At 37.6% G+C, this 12,950-nt stretch overlaps 1 protein-coding gene across 3 annotated transcripts in view; it reads right to left on the reverse strand.

Moving 5' to 3' along the window:
- The window catches only part of myh11a (myosin, heavy chain 11a, smooth muscle), a 38,100-nt gene extending 26,821 nt beyond the window's left edge, over window positions 1-11,279 (reverse strand). For 2 of the 3 annotated variants that reach the window (XM_035530464.2, XM_081710712.1), the window contains exons 1-3: window positions 11,124-11,279; window positions 5,809-6,171; window positions 2,769-2,925 (exon numbers count right to left, since the gene is read on the reverse strand). In XM_035530464.2, the coding sequence (XP_035386357.1) occupies window positions 2,769-2,925; window positions 5,809-6,150 (499 nt within the window). In that variant the 5' untranslated portion in view covers window positions 6,151-6,171; window positions 11,124-11,279. Of the gene's footprint in view, window positions 1-2,768; window positions 2,926-5,808; window positions 6,172-11,123 lie in introns of those variants that run through there. The other variant, XM_081710713.1, reaches the window with a different exon arrangement.
- Between the last annotated feature and the right edge of the window lie 1,671 nt (window positions 11,280-12,950).

Raw genomic sequence — 12,950 nt, forward strand, 5'->3', positions numbered from 1 at the left:
TGCACTAAGCCAGAAGTGAATGACTTTACCATTTGAGCTTAAACTTTGAGAGTTACCACAACTACTTTACTTGCTGTAAAGGCACTTTGTATGCATTACTTTATATAGAGCATGGTAATATATAAATGTGAACTTGTCTAAACTAGAATTCAAGTGCACTCTGTTTACAACTGAAGCATTTAACGCTAACCCTATAGCTATGGGAATTTAGTTTATAGCACTAATGGAGAACTGAAGCATAACCACTTCATTGCTAACCATTAACTTCATCTACTGCTCGTTATCTGTGATTAATTGGAGCATGATTCAGTGGGTGACTTACCTTACTGTTCTGGAAGCCATAAAGGAAAATCCATAGCATACAAGTACAACTCAACCAAAATACTCTCAGCATTACTGTAATAACTTGGGCTGTTCACAAGATTGTTATTCACAAAAGATGTTAAATAGTCTGGTAGCTGCTATCTTCCTCTGTGTCTCAGACACAGCCACAGACACCTTCTATGTTTACCAGCAATTCTCAAAGCAGTCACAGGGCACTTCAATAAGACACTAATCACTTTTAAAAAGCTTTTCCTATTAATGAGAAACAGACACTTGACATGCTTGACATTCAGGTTCTAAAGACTAAGATTCTTGAGACTTTCAGTGAACCAAGAACTTCTATTTCTAACGAAGTTAAGATGCCACACCATTTGTGGAAGCTTCTTGAGTTGTTGCTTCTTTAGCATATACAGTGATGTAAAAAAGTGTTCGCCCCCTTCCTGATATCTTTTTTTTTTGCATGTTTGTCACACTTAAATATTTCAGATCATGAAACAAATGTAAATAATAGACAAAGATAACACAAGTATACACAAAATGCAGTTTTTAAATGAAGGTTTTTATTATTAAGGGAAAAAAATCCAAACCTACATGGCCCTGTGTGAAAAAGTGATTGCCCCCCCATTAAAACATAAATTAACTGTGGTTTATCACATCTTTGGAAAGCTGAGTTCAATTTCTCTAGACACACCCAGGCCTGATTACTGCCACACCTGTTGTCAATCAAGAAATCACTTAAATAGGACCTGCCTGACAACGTGTAATAGACAAAAAGATCCTCAAAAGCTAGACAGCATGCTGTGAGCCAAAGAAATTCAGGAACAAATGAGATACAAAGTATTTGAGATCTATCAGTCTGGAAAGGTTATAAAGCCATTTCTAAAGCTTTAGGACTCCAGGAAACCACAGTGAGAGCCATTATCCACAAATGGTGAAAACATGGAACAGTGGTGAACCTTCTCGGGAGTGGCCGACTGACCAAAATTAGCCCAAGAGCACAGTAACGACTCATCCAAGCTGTCACAAAAAACAACATCCAAAGAGCTGCAGGCCTCACTTGCCTCAGTTAAGGTCAGTGCTCATGACTCCACCATAAGAAAGAGACTGGGCAAAAATGGCCTGCATGGCAGAGTTCCAAGACCAAAACCACTGCTGAGCAAAAAGAACATAAAGGCTCGTCTCAGTTTTGCCAGAAACATCTTGATGATCCCCAAGACTTTTGGGAAAATACTCTGTGGACTGACGAGACAAAAGTAGAACATTTTGGAAGGTGTATGTCCCATTACATCTGGTGTAAAAGTAACGCAGCATTTCAGAAAAGGAACATCATACCAACAGTAAAATATGGTGGTGGTAGTGTGATGATCTGGGGCTGTTTTGCTACTTCAGGACCTGGAAGACTTGCTCTGGTAAATGGAACCATGAATTCTACTGTCTATCAAAAAATTCTGAAGGAGAATGTCTGGCCATCTGTTCGTGACCTCAAGCTGAAGCGCACTTGGGTTTTGCAGCAGGACAATGATCCAAAACACACCAGCAAGTCCACCTCTGAACGGCTTAAGAAATACAAAATGAAGACTTTGGAGTGGCCTAGTCAAAGTCCTGACCTGAATCCGATTGAGATGCTGTGGCATGACCGTAAAAAAGCAGTTCATGCTCGAAAACCCTCCAATGTGGCCGAATTACAACAACTCTGCAAAGATGAGTGGGCTCAAATTCCTCCACAGTGCTCTAAAAGATTCATTGCCAGTTATCGCAAATGCTTGAATGCAGTTGTTGTTGTTGTTGTTGTTGTTGTTGTTGTTGTTGTTGTTGTTTAGGGGGCAATCACTTTTTCACACAGGGCCATGTAGATTTTGATTTTTTTTCCCCTTAATAATAAAAACCTTAATTTAAAAACTGCATTTTGTGTTTACTTGTCTTCTTTGTCTAATATTTTAATTTGTTTGATGATCTGAAACATCTAAGTATGGCAAGCATGCAAAAAAGATAAGATATCTGGAAGGAGGCAAACACTTTTTCACACAACTGCACATGTAACACGTTAACCACTGCATGATGTGCTAGAACAACAGCAAGAAACCCAAACTAAGCAACTCCACTTCAGAAATTCATACACTTCAGCAGTAGCTTTAAGGAAACCCTACACAAATGCGTTTTTTTCCCAGGCCCAGTCTTGGGTCCCACATGTAGGCAAGGTAGATGGCACACAGGAAGGTGAGCTACTTACATCATGACAGGAAAAGCTTGTGTTAGCTCCTCATGTCTTTTAACATGATTAAACAGATGTCTTCAGTTAGTTTGTTTGATATGAGAGGTTGAGCTATGCCATCTTTGCCACGCTCTGAGAGCAGTGTCAATTCTAGATTGTCACAGATGGCAGAGAAATTGAACTTGAGTCCCAGTATTCGATTTCAACAGCTTGGGCCACACAGGGGCCTTACCTTGCATCATGTTCCTGTAGGCATTGTCTGTGATGGAGTAGATGTGTGGTGGAACCTCATGTCGCTTTTTGCCTTTGTACATATCAATGATCTTCTCTGAGTAGATGGGCAACATTTTGTAGGGGTTCACCACCACGCAGAACAGGCCAGAATAAGTCTAAACAAAGGAAATGTTGAAAGATTAGCACAAACTGAATGCATTTCTACTACTGCTTATTAGAATGATACTATTTTATGAGTTACTATTACCCTTTAGGAGAACTAAGGTACTGTGCTAAACTATGTGATAATGACATAACACACACTACTGGAATCAAACATTACGGGATGAATATTCAATGATTTATCCATCTTAATTTACTTTTATATGGAATAGGCATGGCACACCTTATATTGATTTTTTATGGGGTTTCCAGTATACTGTTTGCCTATACACTTGTTGAGGATGCCCAATTTTCTTCCTAAAGCCATTTACATTTAGGTTTGCATTTGTATTATGTATCGGTTTGAGGAATGTAATTATTTGACAACATGTAATGTAGAAATTGAAATGTTTAGCCTGCCATGACAGGTTTTGACACATTTTTTAAATGCTGACTGTAGGCAAGCCACACATTGCCACTTAAACCATGTGGCTCTAGAGTTGTGTAGATATGTTCACAGATCCACAGTACTCATTATGGTGTTAAAAAAACAACAACATTCAAATGCAGCCATGGTAAAAATAATACTATCAGAAAGTGAAAATTCCTACTAAGGCCTCCCAATATTCAAACTAATGATAAAGAACACAATGTGACCCTCTTCTAGGTCTGGTACTTTCTGATATTTGGGCACTTCTGTGGGTTTTACCTCACTTATATTATGGCTATTTGTTAGTGTTTAATAAGTGGAGGCTCTGTTTTGTTTACTCATAATGGAATTATATGAAAACAGTAAAGATATTGTCATTTTAGTTAACTGTTATGGCTATGTTTTCATTGTTTAGTTACATCTTATTCCATTAGAGGTTTCCAAATATTAGAAATTAGCAAACACCTCCGACTCTAGCATAAAAAATTATTTTCTGTGGTCATAATCATAATCAGTGGTACTTATAAAAATTTATTTCTAAACATAATATTTAAAAATTCTGGAAATGAAAATATTCAAGACCAATGCACTAGCACATTTAATTCAAACCCAAACCATATGTGTCATATGGATTACAAATGACACTCTGATGTCAAATGTTATTTGAAAAACATTGACCCTTAAATTTAATTTATTTAAATATTATTCTGGCTACGTTCTTGGAGTGCTGTGGAGGCTAGATGTTTATACAAATGGAAGATATTGCCCTAACAAGAACACAGTTGGACTTTAACTGTGAATCATTTAAAAAGGTCACCTGTTTTGTAAAAAAGAAAACGTTTACAAAAACCTTAATTACACTATCCTTGGTCATACTGTGAGTGCAAAGGACATTAGAGGAAAAAGTTATAGGCATGCACAAGATAGGAAAATGCTTCAAAATAATATACAAGTATATCTGATATCCCAGTGAGCACAGCTGAATCACCCAGGCACTGCCTAGACAAGGCACAGGGCAAGAATAGGATATATAATTGGCCTGTATGGGAAGGTCATTAGAATGAAGCAGTTGCTGAAGAAAAAAGGCATCAATGCAGATCTGGAGTTTGCCAGAAAGCTTCACAGTGACCTGGCTAAAATGTGGGATAAGGTTTTTTGGTCGGATGAGACAAATATTACCACAAAATGATTTTGGCCAAAATTCTAAACACTGTGTGTATCTACATTCTAAACACTTCCCAATCCTTAACAAGCACCATTCCAACACTGAAGCATGGGTGTGGCCATTTCATATTGTGTGGACGCTCTTCCTCAGTGGGGACAAGGCATCTTGGTAAAATGATGTAAAACACAGGGACATACTGCAAGACAACCTGCTTCAGTCTGCTGAAGAACCAAAGGTTGGGAGGAACATTATCTTTTGTAGCACAATAATTCCAAACAACACCATGTCAACACAGGAGTAGTTACACAACAAATGTTCTACAATAGTCAAGCCAAAGTCCAGATCTCAATCAAACTGAGAATCTGTGGTACCATTTGAACGTTCAGGTCCAAGAGGATCAACACACAAACCTTAAATTGTAGGAAATAGGTAAAAATCACTCCCAGTGCGCAAAGCTAGGCAGAAACTTACCTCAGTGGACTTAAAGCTGTTATCACAGCAAATGGAGGTTCTACCAAGTACTAGTCTGAAAGGGTTGAAAACTTATGTTGAGCATTTTAAAATATTTGTTGACAAATAACGGACAGCTCATTCACTTTAAAAGTATACTGGTTTGCAATAAAAATGGACTGGAACTCTGTAAGTGTCATTTGTAATCCAGATGAATCTGATGGCTTTTGTGGGAGTTGCATAATTTTCTAGGACACTGTATATATACAGAATATCAAAATTTCAGACTGGATTGTTAGTAACCTATCTAACTTTCCTGATGGTCTCTCATATGCTATGTAAGGTTTTATTTAAGGTGGTTAAGGTTTTTGTTTTGTTTATAGCTTATTTGTGCAGTTTTATTAGATTTTTTATTTTGCACAAGAACATCCTACTTTGTAATCTTTTTAAAAAATAAAATTTGTTTTTTATTTGTATATGGGTGTATATGATTGTACAAATAATAATACATTGAAAAATAAAATTTAATTTTAACCTTAGAATCAAAACTATTAAATCTGACAATAAGCATTGTGCACTGCCCTGAAGGGGGTAATGAGACTACCGGGCACATTTGACACCTAATGTTCTTAATATGTGGGGTCTACATCTAGAATTTTAAAGGGGAATTTCATTATTTACAAATTTTGCTGAAAGATAATTCAAAAACACTGCACATTTAGTCAATGAAATAGGCAGGGTAATGGTTTGGTTCACTTACCTGTTATAATTTTTAAAAAATGACCAATGTACGTTTCACTTGTTCAGTCTGTGTAACAAAAGGATATGGAGCTAAAAACTGTGGTTACTCACGTAGATGAGGCCGGAGAAGTATCTCTCCCTCAGGTTGTGCAGTACCGAGGCTTCGTTCAGGCAGGTGAGCTCAGCCATGTCCTCCACCTTGCTGAACTTGGGAGGGTTCATCTTCTGGATGTCGTCCTTGTTGACTGTAATCTTCTTCCCATTATCAACCAGCTCCACCAGCACCTCGTCCCCTTTCTCCTCCTTCATGCTGGCCGCCTCAAAGCCGTGCTTCTCCGATGGAACCCACACCAGCTTCTTTGCGGCCCAGTCTGCCTGTGCCACAGGGCTGTTGAAGAAGTCTTTGTCTGCAAAGAGGAACTTCTCATCCTCGTTAAGGGTCTTGTTAGCCATCTTGCTGTTAGTCTTGGACAGCTGAAAAGGACAGAAAAGCAGGTGAATTAAATGAACCCAAACACGTTCTGTGCTTAGAAACTTCCATTAAAATACTATAATGGCATGTCCTAAGCTATGATTTTTAACTAAGGCTGATACCTTAGGATAGTAGCTGACAATGTTTGTAATGTTAAATGTAATAATGAAATGTTAACTGTTTCAGTAAAACTCAGCAGGTGGGGAGTAAAGGGATGATTTATGAGGCATCTTTACATCACACAGAGAGTTGTCCCACTAGGTATCCTTACCTATCAAAATAGCAAATATCTTTCACAAAGATTACTTGCACATGAATAATTCTTCTGGGGAAATGTTCAACGCATACAACAAGATCCCATTTCCACTTCTGCAAAGTTATATACTTAATTGCATAAAATTAAGCGTATTACGCATTAGCTTATGGGAACGTGAGACATCAGTAGTCAGTGTGTTCAAAGGCTAATGAAGCTTATACACAGCAAAAGTCCACTGATGCTATCAACTACTGCCCACTACATATTCCCACAGGTCTTGGCAGAGGCCCAGTTTTAGACCTGAAACAGTGGCTGGGAAACAAGAGCTAAATGTCTGCAGTTTGGCTAAACACTTGCTAGACTCTCAGATAGAGCACAGTAGGTGTCCATACTGACAAACATACAACTACACTGTAACTACCACAGCAATGCGTTATGATTTATCTCTTTCCTTTTGGCTTTTGCAGCTGATCTGTAGTCTCATGTCATGATGCCCATATATGGCAGATTCTCTGGAGTAGACTGGATAGCTAAACAGCAGAGCAAGTGCAGTCCCAAACAAAGACCTTATAGGGAATAGTATGCCTCCAGCAAGACTGGCAGTTTACTCCAAAATGATAACATAGTGCAGGGCTAGAAGGGTGGGGGACAGACGCTCTAGCACTCCTAACCAGCTGATAGGGGATCTACACATAATGTACCACTGCGACAGTTACTGCATGTGTTCTAGTGTAATTACATGTATAATTACATGTGATTCTTATATGTACTTTGCATTAAAATGTTAGATAATAAAATTGCATTATCATTAAGGGGTTTCTAACAGCAAATTCAGTATATTCAAATTACGTTAATGAGATGATGGCAGGTTTTCACTGATCCTAATGATAAAAAAACATTACCCCAGATATAGCAGACAGTGGGAGCAGATGCATAGCACCTACTGAACTGTGAATTACTGCAGTCTGCTGTGAATAGCTAAGGTTTTAAGAGCTACAAACTGTGTTGGTAATGGTGGCAATGGTGCTGTTTGCTCCAGTTAGTTGAGCTGGTGCTGGATGTATTTAGCTGAGCTCATTTCATTTCATTTATGGCATTTAGCTGAGCTGGTCCTGAAATTTTAAATGCTGCTGTTTGCTGTTATTAGCTGAATTAACTGTCTTGGCACTGGTAGTAGTTAGCTGCTGTTGTAGTTAGCTGAGCTGGAACTGTCTGTACTTGGTGCCAGTTGGTGCTGATGATGGTAGATAAATGAGTTGATACTGTCTGTAGTTAGCTGCAGTTTGAAATAGTTAGCTAAGATGCAACTTGCTTATGTTATCTCAGATGGAGTTAACTTTGTTCTATCTTCTTGCTTCCTGAAAAGGTGTCTGAGTGGAACCACAAACACTGATAGTTTGCTTACACATTGTAGAAAATGACAAGACCATCCATCTTAACAAGAAATTCTAAAAATGTCTCCACTTGACAAATTAATCTGTATAAGTAGATTGTCACCTTGATCCTCAAGCACATGCAACACCGAAGACAGCAAATGAATGACACCCAAAGACCTTCCAGCGATTCTGGTACTGGTTCTAATTAAAACTATGGAAAATAAAACTGAAAGAATTAGCCTATTGGATGCTGTGGGGCAGGACAAACTAATCCAGCCTTCAGAGACACTGAGAGGTTTCTGTATTCCCAGGGGCAGAGGGGCAGATTCCCCATTAATCCAAATGGAGATGGAAAAATTTTATTCCAACATCAACATTTTACTCCATTTTATTGTCTTTTGTCAACTATTTACTCATGATGAAACTGATAGCTTGACCCATCTCCATGAATTATGTTTCATTATGGCCTTTCAAGGCTGAAATGAATGAATGAGGCTCCATGGCCTGTGTGCAAATGGGCTGCGCTCCCTGAGATCAGGTGACCTTTGCACTCATGGGGATGGAGTCATATGACCTTTTGTCCTGTGAATCATTTCATCCCTCTTTTTCTCTCATCTTTTCATTCCTTTACTCTTTTTTCATGTCCTCAAAGCAAACTATTTACTCCACATTTCCTTTAACTGCCATTTCATCAGGAATAAAATGCAACCTATTCTCTTACACTTAATTTTATACAACTGTATTTGTGATTTCTCACTATGGATACTGAAGACCAACAATAAACACATTCCCAAAGTAGAAATGTTCTGCTCTTTCTGATTTCCAAATTGCCTGAGTTTTTGTTTTGTTTCCTTTCCATAATTCATTTACCAAATCTAAATCTCCAGACTGTGGACCTGTAAATTCTGGTCTCTCGGTCTTAGGACTTACGTTAAGGTGATGAGAACTTAACGGTTGATGTCGACATGCCGAATCTGTGAGTGTAATGTACTATAGAATAAGTTATACTATCATAGACAGTGGACCAGTTACACTTACAATTCAACCTATCTTCCCATATGTAACGTGCTAATTAAATTAAAAAAAATTTAAATCTATGATCAAAATCATTACTCTTTTGTTTATTTCAGAAAGCACATGTTTGGGTAATTCCACAAGCAAATTCTGCTGAAGGCCGCATATGGTGTATACCACCCCTCTTAAAGCTTAGATGGCCAGCAGAATTAGACAGCCTGCCGGCCATGTGGACATTCTTGAGAATGTGCCCATTAAATCCCTGGATATGTAAGCCCGGAGAAGACCAGAGATTTAGATTAGGAATTAGTTTCCCTTAACTTTAATTTACTTCCCTATTTAATTAGGCATTATTAATTATATTACTATGACTATTAATTTACTGCTAAAAGAGCAGGTGTGGTAACCTATTTTGTAAAGGGTTGTGGTGGCTACAGGTTTTTGTACCAAACAAGCAGAATCACACCTCTGGGACTAATACTTATTTATTAGTTGGTCTCCCTTATCACACAACTATATCAGCTGTGCAAAACTATCAGCACTGCTGGGATGGAAAGAAAACCTTGACTGCAGCTGCACTGGCTAGTTGTAGAACAGGACCCCACCACCTACCTACACAGACCACTGGTGTTGTCTACATTTATATTTATACTTAGGGCATTTAGCAAACACTTTTGTCCAGAGTGACTTAAAAAATGTGCATTGTCATCTACCCAGAGAATGCATCCTAACCACTACAAACAGTTTAGAGTCCATATACCATTGAACTAAGATACTGCTAGATACAAGATAGATAGTAGATAGAACTAAGATACTGCTAGATACAAGATAGATACTGGATAGAACTAAGACACTGCTAGATACAAGATAGATAGTAGATAGAACTAAGATACTGTTAGATAACAAGATAGATAGTAGATAGAACTAAGACACTGCAGAAATCTAGAAAGAAAGGATTACAAAATAAAGATAAGTGCAATGACAAGTGCTGATACCTGGGAAGACGAAACATAGTAGTGAAGCTCAGGATATTTCAAGACAATTCAAGATATTTCAATAAATGCAGGATTATTGGTAATTTAAATACTGTCCATTGAAATGAAATACTTCCATTTTGTCTTCACAGCAAAGAATCACAAATACACAAAACATAATGAAGGTGAGGTAATGCACAACTAAATAACCCAATAACCCAGTGCTTCTTCAGCGCATGTGCCTTTGGCTCCTAACAAAAATTAAAGAAATTGTAAAACTATATCTGATCTGATATGGGTGAGAGATTAACAGGAATTCCATAATCTAACAGTTGACTTGCAGAAAATCTCAAATTACTAAAGTAAGAAAGGCTAGTGTCAACAAACTAAGGGCAGAACACAAACATTCCCTGCTGTGTAATGCACTTATCCAAATATGTTGGAAAAGCCTATGAGAGAATTAAACAGTGAAGTTTTGGAGGTTTTTTTTTTATAGTTTAGTTCTGCTTTATTGCACCACATCATTATTTTAAAGTAAAAGGTAATGCAAAAGTCGCAATGATCAGATCATTGATCAGAACATTCATTACTGTAGCTCTAGAATAAGTCCAGATCACCACGACCCAAGATTCTCTGGTTTAAGTGTACAGTTTCTTCTGTGTGCTGTATCTTCTCGGAGTCAAGGCAACAAATTAATCTGTCACGGGTGAGGAAGCAGAATCTGCGTTTGTGATGTTTACCGCATCGTTCAATGGTAAAGCATTTGATGACCATATTTGGAGAACAGGAAACTCTTTGGTTAAACTCATTTCTTCTATCTCACAATGAAAACTGCTTCCTACACCATTTCCTATGACACTTCACTTGGTTTAAGTTTGTAAAGACTTATAAACTACACTTTTATTGTCCTTGGTCAGTTTTGTACTTTCGTAGTCTAGTTAATCACACTATGACAGACACACACCAAGAAGGTTTTGTCTCTTATAAACTTAAGTTTAAAAAATATAGCAATACTTTGTTTTACTTTTCACTAGCTTCTTCTCTTCGCAAATGTACATATTCCTAGCATATTTGATAATACATTTTATTCTGCAAATACAAAATCATTTTTATATAGCATTAGGGCGTTCCAACTTTCTAAATATATGCAGTTTCGTACTCGACTCGAACGGGAAACAATAATGGGTACTTGACATGTTTAAATATCAATGCAAATAGCTATAATTTTCTCGCACTATGTGCACAATACTACAAATGGAAGTGTACACAAATAGTGATGAAGTTACAGGTTTTGACAGGTGCTAAATCCACGAAAGCAGCGAACACATACTCACCGGTTTAATGGGAGATTGGCACCTAGGGGTTGGGTTTGGAAAGTTAGGATTTGGAGAGTCCTGCGACGGCGAGGTACTCCAAAGTCGAACAGTCCAAATTGCATGAAATGTGTATCAGAACATCATTTAAACCACGCTGCGGATAAAGGCGGCGGAGCGGCATCAGCCTTCTGTCTCATTGGCCGTTTCGTTTGAACGTAAGCCATGACGTGCACGAGGGGAACGTGTGGCATACGTCTACACATTTCGCTGGCTGCAGAGTTTTGTAAATATCTCATCTTGCTCAACATGCTTACGAATAAACCTATGACTTTAGCATATTTTACGGTATAAATGTTTTAAGCTTGTGTTACGGTGCAGGACGAAACAATAGGTAGACTATATGTAAGAGACGTTAACGTGTTCAACATACGGCAAAATTATTTCTGCATTATTGGTATTGTAATACTCTAATAGTTGCGTAATATACAGGCATGCAACTGGTGTGTTACTGGTTACAGGCGTTACTGGTGTGTGTGTGTGTGTATGTATGTATGTATGTATGTATGTATGTATATATATATATATATATATATATATATATATATATATATATATATATATGTATATATACCTAGTCCTTTATGATGATACTATATATATATATATATATATATATATATATATGATACTATATATATATATGTATATATACCTAGTCCTTTATGATGATACTATATATATATATATATATGTATATATATATATATGTATATATATATATATATATATATATATATATATATATATATATATATATATATATATATATATATATATATATAGTATCATCATAAAGGACTAGGTACCATGGTACAAAGTGCACTTAGAAGTGCGCGTACTGCAGCTCTTCTAGTTGTTATAATAAATATATGTGCGTCACCTGTAGATCTGTCAACATTTAACATTCATATTTATTGGATTCTAGGATTAATTCTAAATATTCGTATAGATTTATTGGATAGTCATTGAATTATAATTTAAATTATGAGACTGTTTTAAAGCTTTAATAAATAAGACTATGGAAGCCTATTTGATGACACTGTCTATTTCCCAAAATGGCAAAAAACTCTGCTTGATAAACTGGGAATCCCATATGAAGAGGGAGAGAGTGAGAGGGAGATTCCCTACATTACATACTGTACGTCTGGGTAAAGTTGCTGAAAGCCTTTTTGGGTACCCTATCATTACACGCATCACATTCCACCCCCTCCCCCCACTTTTCCCATCACTTTTGGAACTTCCTATAAAAGGACAACCTCCTATTATGCCCAATAAATCATGCTTGTGATGTCTGATGTTTCCATGAGCCTGGCTTTGGAGCCTGGGTCCCTCAGAGCTGACAAGATATAGGAAAGCCTGCATCTTTTTTGTGTGGTCAACATCAGGCACCGATATTTGAAGAAAACTAGCAAGTGTGAGGACCTTTTAGTTGGATGACGAGGAGAGTAGAGGGGGACAGAGAGAGAGATCTTGGGTGAGCATGCCTTAGAGCAAGTGCACTAGATACAGAATAAAAGAAAGAATGACAAAGACAGAGACATACAGCTGCAAGTTCTCCACTGTGCCATATAAGGCTAGTGGGGTCTGCCTGGAATCTCAGCTGCATTCTGTGTTTAACAGGGAAGACCAAGTGACTAAATATGGTGCAACAGCAATGGCATTGTTACAGCGAACAGCACAACGTCTACTGTTTACTAACCTGGTAAAGCCTCACATACAGCTGCTGGGCAAAATGTCACACCAATTAAGGGATTTGTACTGGTGCACCTGATGTGCTGAGCTGGA

Source organism: Electrophorus electricus, chromosome 3 (genome assembly GCF_041902795.1).
Source record: "Electrophorus electricus isolate QZ-2024a chromosome 3, ASM4190279v1, whole genome shotgun sequence".
Lineage (NCBI taxonomy): Eukaryota > Metazoa > Chordata > Actinopteri > Gymnotiformes > Gymnotidae > Electrophorus > Electrophorus electricus.